Below are 17,482 nucleotides of genomic sequence, written 5' to 3'. Positions count from 1 at the left end.
TTTTGCAGCAATTTTTGCGTGGTTTGGGATTACGCCTATTCAGCTTAATTTCAAATCGCTTGGTGAGAATGGGGCCAGGGACAACTTTACCAAAGCCAGATATACATTTCTGTGTTACGGAATTGCAAGTAACATGCGCACCCTAATGCACCGCAAAGACAACGCACCTGTATTGTAGCATGCTACCTGGTAATGCATTGCATTAAATATGGAGGGTTGCAGTTGGCATTTAGAATGTTAAGGTGCGTTTGCAGCCCATACTTTTTTATTGGCCTTCCTGAAGCAGCGCACGTTATTGCGCAACATAGCACCCCAAAGGGAAGTTAAAGGGTCCTAGAAGTGAAAGATGGCAGCGACTTACGGTAAACCGATCTCCTTTAAGCCCTTGTACACACGGTCGGAGATTCCGACGGAATGTGTCCTATCGGACTGTTTTGTCAGATATTCCGACTGTGTGTGGTCTGCATCGGACCAAGTTTTCCAACTTGACGGTAAAATTTTCAGACAAAATACTCCAATCATGTGTAGCCTACTCCGACGGACAAAGTGCCACGCATGCTCAGATCAAATTCCTAGACCAAAGCTATTGGCTACTAGCCTGAACGTAGTCCCGTCTAACGAAATAACGTCATCACGTTATGTACAATTGGATTTTCCGACAACTTAGGCCGCGTACACACGGGCGGACTGTTCGCCCAACTTAGTCCGCTGAACAGTGTTTCAGCGGACAATCCGCTCGTGTGTGGGCTTCAGCGGACTGTTTCAGCGGACAGTCTGACGAACAAAGTCTTACGGAATTTCCGTAAGACAGTCCGTCCAAACTTGGTTTCAGCGGACAGTCCGCTCGTGTGTAGGCTAGTTCGACAGACTAAGTTTGGCGCATGCTCAGAAAGGATTTACACGGCGAAGGTTGCATTGCAGTGTATTGGACGTCGAATTTCTCGTCCCGTCGTACGTGCCGTTCACGTCATCGCGCACGCTTTCAGCGGACTGTCTGCTCATTGTGTGTGGTCAAGTCCGTTCATGCAAATTTTGAATGGACTGTTTGTCGGATTGTCTGACGAACTTAGTTGGGCGAACAGTCCGCCCGTGTGTACGCGGCCTTAGTCCGACCGTGTGTATGCAACATCACTTCCGGACCTCTTCCGGAATTAATCCGTCGGAATTACTCCGACCGTGTGTACAAGGGCTAACATTTCCACCTTCAAAACATCAGACCAGAGTTTTTCCTCCATTCATAACAAACGTGAGCAGGAACAAAGGTGGAGGTGGGTAGGGGCTCAGACACCCTGCGGATAATTTCCGCCCCCCCCCCCCCCCCCCCATCTGCCAGCCAGCAAACAGGTACGGAATTTAAAGCCTGCCTCTGAATTGGGTAACCCATGATCTGCATCACTTTCCTGGCTGCAGGCTCAGCTACACCTTCAGCAAACACAGCACTGATTATTCCGGGGGGGAGTGTGGGTGTCCTTTAAGGATCTCTCAGTGCAGCTTAAACAGACAGAACAGGTTTTTCCTCTAAGAGGTGAATGGGAGGCCTGTGGCGCAACCAGACTTAGGACTCGGCCATCTCCAACAACAGATTCATTCACCTCCAACCTGAGCCGCCAGAGTGCAAAAAAAAACCGACCACAACAAATAACCAACAAATCACAATGCATGTTCCTGCGAAATGCGACACGTGCATTGGAATAGCATTATTCAGCACAGACGCAATCAAACGCCATCCACATGGACAGTTTATATTTCTGGAAACTACAAGTCCCAGCGTGCCCTCCCCCCGGGAACTACAGGTCCCAGCATGCTCCCTTAGACTACAGGTCCCAGCATGCCCCTCAGGGAACTCCAAGTCCCAGCATGCCCCCTTAGGGAACTCCATGTCCCAGCATGCCCCCTTAGACTACAGGTCCCAATGTGCCCCCTCAGGGAACTGAAAGTCCCAGCGTGACTCTCAGGGAACTACGAGTTCCAGCATGCCCCCTCACGAAACTACAAGTCCCGGCTTGCCCCCTCAGTGACCTACAGGTCCCAGCGTGCTCCCTCAGGGAAGTAAAGGTCCCAATGTGCCCTCTCAGGGAACTACAGGTTCCAGCGTGCCCCCTCAGGGAACTACAAGTCCTAACATGCCCCCTGAGGGAACTACAAGTCCAAAGGTGCCCACTCAGGGAACTACAAGTCCAAAGGTGCCCACTCAGAGAACTACAAGTCCTAACATGCCCACTCAGGGAACTGAAAGTCCTAACATGCCCACTCAGGGAACTGAAAGTCCCAGCGTTCCCCCTCAGGGAACTACAAGTCCCAGCATTCCCACTCAGGGAACTGCAAGTCCCAGCATTCCCCCTCAGGGAACTGCAAATCCCAGTGTGCCCCCTTAAGGAATTATAAGTCCCAGCGTGCCCCCTCAGGGAACTACAAGTCCCAGCGTGCCCCCTCAGGGAACTACAAGTCCCAGCGCGCCCCCTCAGGGAACTACTAGGCCCAGCGTGCCCCCTCAGGGAACTACAAGTCCCAGCGTGCCCCCTTAGGGAACTACAAGTCCCAGCATGCCCCCTCAGGGAACTACAAGTCCTATGTTCCCCCTCAGGGAACTACAAGTCCCAGCGTGCCCCCTCAGGGAACTAAAAGTCCCAGTGTGACCCCTCAGGGAACTACAAGTCCCAGTGTGCCCCCTCAGGGAACTACAAGTTCCAGTGTGCCCCCTCAGGGAACTACAAGTCCTATGTTCCCCCTCAGGGAACTACAAGTTCTATCGTGCCCCTCAGGGGAATATAAGTCCCAGCATGCCCCTCAGGGAACTACAAGTCTCAGCGTGTGCCCCCCAGGGAGCTAAAAGTCCTGACATATATGCAGAAGTCTGGTTAACCTTTTGCCACTTTTCAATGTTCCATAAATCTGATACTCATTTAACGGCGGTAAAAGTTGTCCCCCTGCCACTTGCTTTTACTGCAGTGAGTCGTTGGGGTCACACATGTGATGCACAAACGATGACAACATTTCAGGTGCCAGATGGCTCGCACCGTTGATGTATTTTTACATACACTGTGCGAACATATGTTGCCAAATTCGGAGTCCTTCATCTGAAAGGAGAAGAGATGAAATTCCCTTTGTGCACGAAGTCGCACATAGACATCTGTGCATGAAGTCACAAATAGACATCTGTGCATGAAGTCGCACATAGACATCTGTGCATGAAGTCGCACATAGACATCTGTGCATGAAGTCGCACAAAGACATCTGTGCATGAAGTCACAAATAGACATCTGTGCATGAAGTCGCACAAAGACATCTGTGCATGAAGTCGCACAAAGACATCTATGCATGAAGTCGCACAAAGACATCTGTGCATGAAGTCGCACAAAGACATCTGTGCATGAAGTCACAAATAGACATCTGTGCATGAAGTCCCACATAGACATCTGTGCATGAAGTCCCACATAGACATCTGTGCATGAAGTCGCACAAAGACATCTGTGCATGAAGTCGCACATAGACATCTGTGCATGAAGTCGCACATAGACATCTGTGCATGAAGTCGCACATAGACATCTGTGCATGAAGTCGCACATAGACATCTGTGCATGAATTCGCACATAAAGATCTGTGCATGAAGTTGCACATAAACATCTGTGCATGAAGTTGCACATAAACATCTGTGCATGAAGTCGCACAGATGCCAGCCAAGTTGCACCTGAAGTCACACTGACCTTGCAAATTGTGCAATTTCAAGTCTCATAATTTCAAAGTCGCATTTGGCATGAACGGGGGCTATGGGTCCATTCAAACTTCAATCTACATGTTGTGCACAGGTACACTCGTGCCTTGATGTGTGTTGGAAACAGGAAAATGTGCAACATTTCACCAACATTTTTATGATTGGCCCCATAAGTTATCATTGGCCACCATAAATTATCTGCAGTGCAATAAGAAAAGAACGCTAATGGTGACATTCTTAATGGTGCACAAAATAATAGTTTGCAATGCATGTCCCTGTGGAATGTGAACTACAAAAATAGCAAAATACTTATTTGTTACATTGCACCAAAATTGTTCACAATGGACCTGAAAAATTCTCAGCGGCCCGAAATTAAAAGAGAGCAGATTGCAGCATTAGGACTAATGCGATAAATAAACAACAATTTGCAATGTATGTTCCTGTTCTGAATTAGACAGAAACCGTAAAATTTCTACTTTGTGACAATTTGCCAAAATTTCTACAACCAGCTCAATAAACTATCAGTGACGCCGCAGACTGCGACTTTTTAGTAGTGTGGCAAAAAGTAGAATATTATCCCGCGCTGTCCCCTTTAAAGGAGTGAACAGCAGCCAGCACAGCAAATATAAAAAATGCAAAGTAAAACATAACAAAGTGAAAGTGCAGCGCTAAAGAAATCGTCTCTGGGTAAACCAAGACCATATAATGTTCACCTGAATCTCAAAAAAATAACAAATATGTGAAAAAACAATTGAATATGTCCACAATAATAATGAGTGTGTGTACAAAGAAAGTCCAGACATAGTTACATAATAGGTGAGGTCAAAAAAAGACACAAGTCCATCAAGTCCAACCTATGTGTACATGAAGCAACCACACGTTTAACCAAAAGTAACCAAACGTGTGACATGGAGTAACCAAACGTGTGATAAGTCCAGATACATAGATTAAATTCTCATAACATCCTCCTGATATCAAAGATGAAGATAGATATGAAGAAGGTTGCAAGTAGAATATCCACCACCAATTGGATGAAGGCTTACCGGAAAGCATGGACCTAAAAGGGCGTATGCCTGATGAGTCAAAAAAGCTTGTGGTGAAGTACACCAAGAGATGAGGGTATCAATGTAGACCACCTCCATACATCCCGCTCTATGAGTGTCTACCCTGAGGGTCACTACCCTTGAGAGATGAATTGTGGGAATACCTGACTTCCAAGCCAGAGGTCACCTACATGGATACCCTCAACCCTTGGTGTACTTCCCCATACCTCCCAACATTTTGATATGGGAGTGAGGGACACCTACTAGCAAATGTATGTTTTGACTCATCGGGCCTTTTGGGTCCAAGTTTTCCGATAAGCCTTCATCCAATTGGTGGTGGATATTCTACTTGCAACCTTCTTCATATCTATCTTCATCTTTGATATCAAGAGGATACTCTGAGAATTTAAGTAGTGCGGCAAGTAAACAATGATTTAGAATGTAAGTTCCTCTGGAATTCGACAAGCGCTTCGGAAATTGTAAAAATTCTATTCTTGACAATTTGCCAAAATTTCTACAGTGGGCTCAATAAACTATCAGTTTTTAGTAGTGTGACCAATAAGCAATGACTTAGAATGTATGTTCCTGTGGAATTTGACAGGTGCTTCGAAATGGTAAAATTTCTATTCGCGACAATTTGCCAAAATTTCTACTATGGGTTCAATAAACTATCAGTGATGTGACCATAAAATAGCGCCGACTTCTAATTTTTAGCACGGTGTCAAATAAGCAATGATTTACAATGTATGTACCCATGGAATTCGACAGGTTCTTCAAAAATTGTAAAATTTTTATTTGCGGCAATTTTCCAAAATTTTTACAATATGTCCAAATAAACTATCATTGATGCTACCATAAAATAGTGCCGACTGCGACATTTTTAGTAGTGTGACAAATAAGCAATGATTTACAATGTATGTTCCCATGGAATTCGACAGGTGCTTCAGAAATTGTGAATTTTTTATTTGCGACAATTTGCCCAAATTTCTACAATGGGTCCAACAAAATATCAGTGACGTTACTGTAAAATAGCGCTGACTGCAACAGTTTTAGTAGTGTGACAAATAAACAATGATTTACAATGTACGGTATGTTCCCATGGAATTCGACAGGTGCTTTGAAATTGTAAAATTTCTATTTGCGACAATTTGCCAAAATTTCTACTATGGATCCAACAAACTATCGGTGAGGTGGCCATGAAATAGTGCAGACTGCGACATTTTTTGTATGGTGTCAAATAAGCAATGATTTAAAATGTATGTTCCCATGGAATTCGACAGGTGCTTCAGAAATTGTAAAATTTCTATTTGCAACAATTAGCCAAAATTTCTACAGTGTGCCCAATAAACTATCAATGACGCAGCCATAAAAAAAGCGCACACTGCGACATTTTTAGTAGTGTGACCAATAAGCAATGATTTACAATATATGTTCCTGTGGAATTTGACACCTGTGTCAGAATTAGAAAAAAAAAAAAATACCTTTTTTTGTGACACTTTGTCAAAATCTTCACAATGGACTCATATTGTGGCACGACATTAAAAAACGCAGACTGCGATCTTTACTAGTGCGACAAACTACGATTCGCAGTGTATTTTCCTGTGGAATTTGACAGGTGTCTCAGAAACAATTAAATCCCTATTTGTGACATGTTACAAAAATTTCTACAATAGGCCCAATAAACTCTCACACCAAAAAATAGCGCCGACTGCAGTGCTTTTAGTAGCGTGATAGATAATCGATTATTCGCAAAGTATGTTCCTGTGGAATTCGGAAAGTGCGGTAAAAAATAGCAAAATCAGCATTTGTGACATTTCACCAAAAATCTCTACAATGAACCCGAAAAACTATCGGCCGCTCTGCATTAAAATAGCGTAGATTGCGTATTTTTTACTAAAACGCCAAAAAAATGAAGATTTGCAATGTGCGTTCTTGTCAAATGCGACAGGTACAACAGAAATAGGAAATTCCCAATTTGCAACAGAAATGTTGCAACTTGTGTGACGCATAATGGAACACTTTGTGCATATTTTGAACGCACAGGATAAGCACATTGGTGCGTCAAGCAGGAGGTGTCGCAGGACTCCTTATCAGCTACGGTCCCTGTGAAAAATAGATCATTTCGTAATGATTCTCAACTTTGTGACAGTTTCGCACGTCGTTTTTTCAGTCGCAATTTCTCGCTCGGCGCCACCGACAGCTTATTATGTTGTGCGGCATTCGCACCTCTCAAAAGTTGAAGCTTGTGGTCTGAAAAGGAGCAGGGACTTCTTTTCGGGGCGACAAACGTGCGTAGGGCCAGCCAATTAAAGTGAATGTGCTGGCCCTATGCGACATGCAGAATTGCTTCTCCAGACAAGATGCGATTCTGCTGCAAAACGCGCCTCTCAAAATCGTGTTGAAGCTTGTCGTCCAAATAGGAGCGGGGCTCCTTTTCAAGCGACAAACATGCGTAGGGCCAGCCCATTCATTTGAATTATGCGACACGCAGAATCGCTGCTCCAGACAAAATGTGCATCTGCTGGGAATGTCTCAATCTCAAAACTGAAGTGAAAGGTGCTGACCCCATGCGACACGCAGAATCGCTGCTTAAGACAAAATGCGATTCTGACATGAATATTGCTCGGGAATTGCGCCTCTCAAAATCACGTGGAGCTCGTTGCCTGAAAAAGGAGCAGGAGCTTCTTTTTGAGCGACAAACGCACGTAGGGCCAGCCCATTCAACTGAATGTGATACGCAGAATTGCAGGAAAATCGCACAGCAGAGACGCTCATTCCCGCTACACGATAATGTGAATGGGGCCTCTGAGGATTATTTCCGTGTTTCTCACACTGAAAAGAACCGGCTGCCCTACAGGTGACATACAGGCACGCACCAGCGCTCCGTCGCACCTGTAGGCACAAACCAAGCCTTCCGTTAATTTCCATCTAAGGACAGCGTTTCCAGGTACTTGCAATGAAAGTCTGGGACTGTTCCAGCAAATCAGGGCCGGACGGAGAACAAACTGGTGGCGAATCACCCATCGCTGCACTTTGCATGCATGAAATAAGCTGCAAAGTCGCCAAAATTTTTATGAGATTTGTAGAAAAAAAAAAAAAACACAAAGCAGCCAGAGACAATCCTCCCCTCCTCCCCTCTTTTTGGCACAGACACCTCGTGCCTCATTGCACAACAGCAAGAAAAAAGTTAACACTCACCTGAGTTGCAAGTCCTCCCGATTCCGAGCCCCCCCGACATCGGGCGCCGAGCCCAGAGAGGGCCACGGAGGGGACAAGCTGCGTCTAGCGGGGACAGAGGAGAGGGACGAAGAGCCGGACGCAGACACCCCGGGCAGTGTGTGAGCGAGGAGAGGTATGCATTGTGCGTGTCTGTGCAAGAAGCCTGTCAGTCAGGGGAGGACTCTGCCTTTCATGTGTGTGTGGGAAGGAGCAGGCTGCACTGAATAATTAAACAGGGAGAGCCCAAGAAACGACACCGCTCCGCCAAGACGCTGCTCCATAGATTGCAAGCTCTTGGGCCCACCCGGGTCAGCAGATCCCTCAGCAACCTAATCCGTCCAGAAGGGCTGTAATGCACCTAACCCTGACCTCACAATAACGGCATGTCTTTGTTAACCAGACCTTTTTCGTTATTTTTTGCTAGAAAATTACTTAGAACCCCCCCAAACATATATATATATATATATAAATAGCAGAGACCCTACAGAATAAAATGGTGGTTGTTGCAATATTTTATGTTATGTCGCATGTACTTGCGCAGCCGTCTTTCAATTTTTATTTTTTTGGAAAAAATACACTTGAATAAATAAAAAAAAAAGTAAAAACAGTAAGGTTAGCCCAAATTTTTGTAGAATGTGAAAGATAACGTTACGCCGAGTAAATAGATACCCAACATGCCACACTCGTAGAATGGGGACAAGCTACGGTGCTTAAAAATCTCCATAGGCGATGCTTTCAATTTTTGTACAGGTAACCTGTTTAGAGTTACAGAGGAGTCTTCTAAAATTATTTCTCTTGCTCTAACAATCGCGGCAATACCTTACAAGTGTGGTTTGAACACAGTTTACTTATGCGGGTGCAACTTACGTAAGCATTCGCTTCTGCGCGTGAGCTCGGGGGGATGGGGCGCTTTACATTTTTTTTCTTTTTCTTTTTACACTGTCCCTTTCATTTTTACAGGTTCCTGGTTTGGAGTAACAGAGGAGGTCCAGTGCTAGAATTATTGCTCTCACTCTACCGATCACGGCGATACCTCACATGTGTGGTTTGAACGCCGTTTGCGTATGCGTTCGCTTCTGCATGTGAGCATGGAGGGATGGGGCGCTTTTTTTTTTTTTTTTAAATCTGCCTGTATTGCATAGAGAAGCACAGAGACCTAGTGATGATGTCACTGAGTCTAAAATAAGGTAAGTAATGAGCACCTCTAGGTGGACGGGAAGGCAGCCAAGGACTGCGGTGGTCAGATCTCACCAAAAAAAGTGGCAGGACGGATAGGACGGTCACAGGTGACTCCTCCCTCCAGACTCCACCTGTAGTTGATAAAGATAATGATGGGTGATCTGGCTGTCAGACATTTTCCAGCATGATGGATATCTTTGTTACCACTGGCCATTTCAATGCCTCTTTTAGTCTATAATGGTGGAAAGCACAGAGTACGGTGGGAGATGGGGGCTCCATGCCTCTCACACAATGTCTGTTCTTGGATTCCTGCTGGAAGAGTAATCAGATGTATTCTGGAGATAAAGATCTGCAGAGTTCACACCTCAGAGTGCAAAGGTCACTGGAGGGGGCAGCTCCGCCCCCAGGTGACACCTGTGAGTGGCAGGTGGTAAGACCCAACCACCGCCTCCTCCTGTCAACTCTGGCTATTACACGGTTCTGTCTGCTCAATATGAGAAAAACAGCTGAATCAACATCAACAGTGTGCTTGGAGTGTGAGCTCTGAGGTCCAGCCATGTATAAAGAGGGGAGCTAGGAGTGACAGAATTGTAGATGATCCATATAGAGTAAGAAAGTAAGTAAGTCAGACAGGATAACTACTAAACTTACTACTAACTACCTACTAACCTTACAACTTACTACCTACTGCCCTCCCCACTAATTCTCTACTAACCATACCATTAACTACCTACTAACTTTACCACTAACTACTTACTAATCTACCCACTAACCTTACCACTAACTACCTACCCACTAAACTTAGCGCTAACTACCCGCTAACCTTACCGCTAACTACCTACTAACCGCACCGCTAACTACCCACTAACCCTACCATTAAGAACCTACTAACCTTACCACTAACTACCCACTAAGCTTACCATTAAGAACCTACTAACCTTACCACTAACTACCCACTAACCTTACAACTAACTACCCACTAACCTTACCATTAAGAACCTACTAACCTTACCACTAACTACCCACTAACCTTACCTGTCAGCCTGGCCAAAGAAAGGAGCAGTAAAGTACAATCACAGTGTAGCACCATCGGAAACTTGCATCACCCCACAGAGAAGACATCACCCCTCTGAGGACACATCATTCTACTGAAGACAATACACCCCACCAATGGCTCATCATCCCTCTGAGGACACATCAACCCACCAATGCCACATTACCCTACAGAGGTCAGATCACCCCTTTGAGGTCACATTACCGCACTGCAGTCACATCACCCCACTATGGACTTGAAACGTACTAATCTCAACGCACACATTCCTGGTAAAATGGCTGTGCATCAAAGTGGGTGCTGTAGTGACCAACGGCTGGAACGGGTCAAAACAAATATTGTCACCAGCACACCATGGATCTCCAGAGTGGGTCCAAAGTTTTTTTAATCAGAAATCACAATGCTACAGCAGATAGCAACGTTTCAAAATCACGCAAGACCCCTTCACCAGGCACGTGATGTTGCCGCATGGAGGCTCCATCACCCTATGGAGACCCCATCACCCCATGGAGGTCCCATCACCCCATGGAGACCCCATCACCCCATGGAGGTCCCATCACCCCATGGAGGCCCCACATCACCCCATGGAGGTCCCATCACCCCATGGAGACCCCATCACCTCATGGAGGCCCCATCCCCCCATGGAGGTCCCATCACCCCATGGAGGCCCCACATCACCCCATGGAGGTCCCATCACCCCATGGAGACCCCATCCCCCCATGGAGGCCCCATCCCCCCATGGAGGTCCCATCACCCCACCAGCTTTACATGGCAAAGATCCATATCATACACTGGACGTTGGTGTCCTCAGTATACTCAGCACACTATGTACTCTGCAGACATCATCATCCTAACACTTTACTGTCAGTCTGCCAACCCATCACACACCACCAAGAAAGCCCAGACAATGTCTGCCAAATACAGCCGGAGGATATATAATTACCACCTGATTCATAGTGTAATATGTGATCAGAACACGTATTCACACGTACATATATTGCACAAGCCAAGATCATCAATCAGTGAGATTCATAAGGGAAAGGGAGGAAATTTCTCCGGTACAGTGAGAAGTGATGTCGCAGGTGTTGGATATACCATCACAGAATGAAGCTCTACCAGAGTATGGCCAGTTTTGGTTAAAGCCCCAATTGGTTGTTATAGGTTCCTATAGACAATGTTAGTAAATAAGCCCCATAGCATCACTCCCGGTACATCAATCCCAGCACAGGATGTGATATTGATACATTGTATTACCTGATCGGAATCTCATGGCTTCTCTCTGGTCTGTGGATATCTGAAGAGTGAAAGTCCACAAAGTGGTCACTGGCCTCCAGACCCCTGAGACCTCCTTCTCCTCCTCCCCCTCTCAGCCCTCTATGTACAGTACTATAGAGGTCTCTGACCCCTCACCCACAGGAGACCCACCCCCACCCCAGACCCCTCTCCCCCCTGCACAATGCACACAGCTGGGTTATCACTTATCACACACAGCACAATGAGACCCCCCAACCTGGTGGGACATCTTATGGTCACCTCTGCCAGCCACACATGTAATCGCTTTCATTATATATAATGAAAGCGATTACATGTGTGGCTGGCAGAGGTGACCATAAGATGTCCCACCAGGTTGTGTATATGTGTATATGTATATACAAATTCCCCTGAATGTTGAATGAATTAGCTAAGCAGGTGTCATCTGCATATCACTATAGTCTCCATTGTTATCCTTCACCGCAACCCACCCCAGGAGACCAGAGAAACTACTGCTATGTAAATCCCAACTTTCCAAAAGTCCTCACCGCCTGGAGCCTCGGGAGATGGCTGGAGGGATTTTAAAGCAAATGATTTTGCAGGTGAAGTTTCTTTGAAATTAATTTTATCCTAACAAAGCCGTATATGATCAGCCAGCAGGGAACGGTCATTTAGCAGCCAATGGTATTTCTTCCCCTTATAAATGTTGCTTTTGCTGTAGTACTTGGTTCAGGTGGGCCACTTCATAGGCAGGTTTAGTACATCCCCCAGCCATGTTATTTACCCAACTTCAGCCCCGGAAGGTTTTACCCCCTTAATGACCAGGCCATTTTTTGCGATACGGCACTGCGTTATTTTAGCTGACATTTGCGCGGTCGTGCGACATTGTACCCAAATAAAATTGATGTCCTTTTTTTCCCACAAACAGAGCTTTCTTTTGGTGGTATTTAATCATCTCTGCGTTTTTTATTTTTTGTGCTATAAAAAAAAAAACGCTAATTTAGAAAAAATAAAAAAAACAATATTTAATACTTTCTGCTATAAAACATTACCAATAAAAACGTTTTAACCCCCGCTATCAGCCAAAAAAAGGGCCGTATACACATATACATGACTCCAAGTTTGCACAACTTTGGAGTGCAACTTTAATGCAACCTTGGATGGGTGAGAGTTGGATGTGACCTGTTATCCCTCTGCAAAGTCGGGCCGACTGTTGCAGGTAAAACAGTCAGGTGCGACTTTCATGCAACTGTTGAGAGTTAACATTGAGGTTTATAGCCCTTAAGTTTCATGAAAGTCAAACCAAAGTAGTGCATGAACTACTTTAATGCTGCTACAACTTTATGCCAATTGAATGAAATATTAAAGGAAATCTGTTGAGCATACTGAAGGCTCTGACGATCGATTTTTCTGACTTTCTCTACGAACGAACTTCTACTGGTGTATGGCCAGCTTAACACCTATCTGAGCTGCTTTGTACATGGGGAATGATTTACTAAAACATTGAGGGCCAGTTCACACCATAGAAATGCAGTCTAGATACGTTACAGATGCTTTTCTGCATGCACGTTTTTGGTGCATTTTTGATGCAGTCCAGTGCATTTTTTCCCCATCTCGTTTTTCTTAACCTTAAAGGCCAGTTCACACCATAGAAATGCAGTCTGGATGCGTTCCAGATGCTTTTTTGCATGCGCGTTTTTGATGCGTTCCAGTGTGTTTTTGATGCGTTTTTGGTGTGTTTTTGATGCAGTCCAGTGCATTCCCCTTCCCCCCTTTTTTCCCCTTAACCTTAAAGTTCACACCATAGAAACGCAGTCCGGATGCGTTCCAGGTGCTTTTCTGCATGTATGTTTTTGATGCGTTCCAGTGTGTTTTTGATGCAGTCCAGTGCTTCCCCCCCTCTTTTATCTTAACCTTAAATAAGGACAAGTGTGTTGCAGTGCATTTTTGGTTCACTTAGGTGCATTCCAGTGCGTTTTTTATGCTTTTTTCAGAACATGCTTAAATTTTCCTGCACTGGAACGCTGTAAAAAGCATCAAAAACTCACGGGAACGCACTGGAACGCACCTAAATGCACTGGCATGCCCATGTTGTTATTTAAGGTTAAGGAAAAAAGGGGGGGAAATGCACCGGACTGCTTTAAAAACACATCAAAAACGCACTGGAATGCATCAAAAACGCACATGCAAAAAAGCATCTGGAGCGCAGCCGGACTGCAGTTCCATGGTGTAAACAGGCTTCCAGTACAGGCCAGTGCAGGAACTGGAACCCACTGGAACGGCAAGCACTGGTGTAAACCATTGAAAACCATATAGCCTACTTTCTATGCGTTTTTGATGCAGAAAAAAAATTGCACTGGACTGCATGTGGTGTGAACTGGCCCTAAGTAAGGATGTGTGTGTTCCAGTGTTTTTGATGTGTTTAGGTGCATTCCAGTGCGTTTTGGATGCATTTTACAGTATTCCAGTACAGTCCAGTGCAGGGAAAATGCAGCATGGTTGGGGCAGTTCACATCACCTGCAGTCCAGTTCTTTTTTTCTGTATCAAAAAGGCATGGAAAATAGGTTATATGGTCTCCAATAGCATAGTTCACACTAGTGCTTACAGTTCCAGAAAAAAAAGTAGAACATGCTGCATTTTCCCTGCACTAGACTGACTGGAACGCTGTAAAACGCATCAAAAACGCACTGGAACATACCAAAAAGGCACTGGAACACACAAGTCCTTACTTAACTTAAGAAAAAAAGAGAAGGGAAAAATGCACTGGACTGCATCAGAGATTGAATCGGTTTCCTGGGTGGCAGCCCCTGTCCCACCAACAATGCGTTTTGTCAGGGTGCAAAATTGTACCCAAAACGCATCAAAAACGCGCATTTAGAAAAGCATCTGTAACGTATCCGGACTGCATTTCTATGGTGTGAACTGGTTCTTCTACTTTTTTTTTTCCTGGAACTGCAAGCACTGGTGTGAACTATGCCACTGGAAACCATATAACCTACTTTCCATGCGTTTTTTGATGCAGAAAAACAAAAAAACGCACTGGACTGCATGGTGTGAACTGGCCCTTTAGAGTGCAAAATCTGCAGCTGTGCATAGAAACCAATCAGCTTCCAGGTTTTATTTTCAAAGCTCAATTGAAGAAGCTGAAGTTAGAAGCTGATTGGCTCCCATGAACAGCTGCACCAGATTTTGCTCTCTACAGTTTTAGTAAATCTACCCCACAGTACGGGGTTTCTTGTTTTGCATGAGAGGCACCTGTCATCAAAGGGGTTATACTAAGCGATTCGGAATCCCCCGTATAGTTTGCTGTCAGCTTCACGAGGTGGCGTATTTCAGTTGAATGTTCCGCAAAAGATTTTCCACCATGACCGAGATGGCGAAAGCTTCTTTCCTAATAAATTATGACAAAATATCCTGCAATCCTGCTGACGCGGTGAGCGATCTCCCAGTATGCCCTCCTCGGTCGGGTATCCTGGCAGCAGGCTCATCCAGCATAGCAGCAGGATTTCAGGCGGATCCAGCTGGAGTCCCTGACAAAACACATTGTTGGTGGGACAGGGGCTGTCACCCAGGAAACCGTCCCCCCTCCCCACTGCCCGTGCCATGCCATGCCCAGAGCGGCCCCCACCAACTCCAGGGGCCCTGGAGGAAAGGGGGGGGGCACTACCAGCGTCTCTGGGCAGTGGGCACGGCGGGCGATGCAACAACCCCCATAGAAATTCAGCTTCCATCGGGGTCACCTGCTTACCGGAGTGGCTGCCGGTTCAATCTCTGTGTACTGGTCTGAGTGTTTGGTAAATACAAAAGATAACAAAGTAACAAAAGAGAAAGAAAACAAAGAAACAAAAGAGAAACATTGTTCTTCCTTTTCTGTTGTTATTTTATAAAAACGCAGAGCATTGTTTGTAAAGTGCAGACCCCCACCTAGGGAGTGCAGACGATCCATGTAAAAACGTTAGGGGGTCCCAGAGATAAAATAACAAACAGCAGGGGGCGCAACGGTAAATATTTTCTCAAATTAAAGAGGAACTCCACCCTTCCCTGACAATATTGTACTTTAGTTCTTCTATATAAATGGAAAGAAAAAAAAAACAACAAAAAAACTTAGTAGTCCATGGAGTCTAGCTTTGCCTCTTCAAGCCCAAAGTTCTTTCTCCAGGCTCTGCTCCTGCGGGTGTCTGCCATCCTATAGGACGTAACTGACTTGTGGCATGTCTGCGCATGCGTGGGGGTTTGGTGTGGTTCAGTGACAGCCGGTACTAAACTTTTGGGGGGGGGCAAACAAACCCCCCCTCCAGGTCCGCACTCACCACTACACGGCACAGTTCCTCTGCGGCTTCCTCAGCTTTTCCTCCCGGTCAACCCGATTCGCCTCCTGTCCTGATTTGCTGGGAGGAAAAGCCAGAAGACAATAGCAAATATTGATTTGCTATTGTCACAAGTGGGTGGGCTCACTGCGCCCCGAGCCCAACCTTTTTCAAGCCATTTAGAGCCTCTTTCGCATGTTTGGGGGGGAAAAAAAATATACAAACATATGAGTCCGGCAGCCCCCATGCAACTAGGGGGGTGGTGCCCCTGCTCCCCTAATGGACCTGGTGTGGTATATGTGCAGACATGCCAACCCCCCCCCCCACCACCATCACCACTACCACTACCACTACCATCATCATCATCATCATCATCACCACCACCACCCACCATCCACCATCCATCATCACCACCATCATACACACACACACAGTGGGGTTGATTTACTAAAGCTGAAGCACAATCTGGTGCAGCTGTGCACGGTAGCCAATCAGCAATCAGCTTCTAACTTCAGCTTGTTCAATTAAGTTTTGGCAATAAAACCAGGAAGCTGATTGGTTCCTATGCAGAAGTGTTTCTACCCATAAACCATACTAAACCCCTATGCACAGTGCTGGGACAAGGTCATCTAGAGCCCAGGGCAAACATGCCAAACTGCCCCCCCCCCCCCTCCATGCAAAAATGGGTCAGCAAAAATCCCCCAAGTGCTAAAAATGTAGAACTAATCCGCATGATTACACCTAAGCATAAATCCCCCCCACCAATACAAATGGCATATTTTCACTTTTAACCCAATGAAAGACATTCGACCAGCACAAGAAACAGCTCAATAACAATTGTTTTTTTTTCTTTTAGCAGAGACCAAATGTACATGCACTTTCACTGGGCGAATATCTGAGGATTTTTTTATTTTTTATTAATAGGCCCCATGTGGGAGTCTATTCTTGTCTGGTGCAACACAGAATCGGGTGCAGCTGTGCATAGCAACCAATCAGCTTCCAGGTTTTATTGACAAAGCTTAACTGAACAAGCTGAAGTTAGAAGCTTATTGGCTGCCATGCACAGCGGCACCAGTTTCTCAGTGTTCCATTTTTAGAAACTCTCCCCCATTGTGTTGCTTTTTAATGATTTAAGATTTCATGGTATTGTCTAATTCTGTGAAGAATCGTTCGATCAGATCATTACACCTATTATGAATATGTTAATTAGCTGATCCCTTTAAAAACACCCAGAATTATTTGTAAGGCCATTGGCAGTCAGTGGGGGAGCTACAGTGTTTTGCAGTGTGAAAAAACATTCGACCAGCACAAGAAACAATCGTTTTTCTTTTCTTTTTTTCTTTTAGAAGAGAACGCATGTACATGCACTTTCACTGGGCGAATATCTGAGTTTTTTTTTTTTTTTAATTAATAGACCCCATTTGGGAGTCTATTCTTTTCTAGTGCAACACAGAATGGGGTGCAGCTGTACATAGCAACCAATCAGCTTCCAGGTTTTATTGACAAAGCTTAAAGGGATTGTAAAGTGAATTTATTTTTATTTTTTAAATAACAAACATGTTATACTTACCTCCACTGTGCAGCTCGTTTTGCACAGAGTGGCCCCGAACCTGCTCTTCTGGGGTCCCTCGGCGGCTGTCCTCGGCTTCCTCCCGCAGGTGCTTCTAACGTTCATGCGAGCTCCCTCGCATGGTGAGAAGCATCTGCGGGCGCGCTCCC

The 17,482-nt window shown here is 45.4% G+C and overlaps 1 protein-coding gene across 3 annotated transcripts in view; it reads right to left on the bottom strand.

Annotated features, from left to right (window-relative positions):
• The window catches only part of STON2 (stonin 2), a 108,765-nt gene that overhangs the window by 37,416 nt on the left and 53,867 nt on the right, over nucleotides 1–17,482 (bottom strand). The window contains exon 1 of one of the 3 annotated variants that reach the window (XM_077463572.1): nucleotides 7,954–8,150. The exons of the other annotated variants lie outside the window; for them this stretch is intronic. Within the exon in view, the coding sequence (XP_077319698.1) occupies nucleotides 7,954–7,993 (40 nt within the window). The 5' untranslated portion in view covers nucleotides 7,994–8,150. Of the gene's footprint in view, nucleotides 1–7,953; nucleotides 8,151–17,482 lie in introns of those variants that run through there. 3 annotated transcript variants of the gene reach the window in all.

This window comes from Lithobates pipiens, unplaced genomic scaffold, assembly GCF_037356315.1.
Source record: "Lithobates pipiens isolate NorthernLeopardFrog02 unplaced genomic scaffold, aLitPip1_a1.2 Scaffold_30, whole genome shotgun sequence".
Classification (NCBI taxonomy): Eukaryota; Metazoa; Chordata; class Amphibia; order Anura; family Ranidae; genus Lithobates; species Lithobates pipiens.
This window is presented reverse-complemented; position numbering and strand designations above follow the sequence as displayed.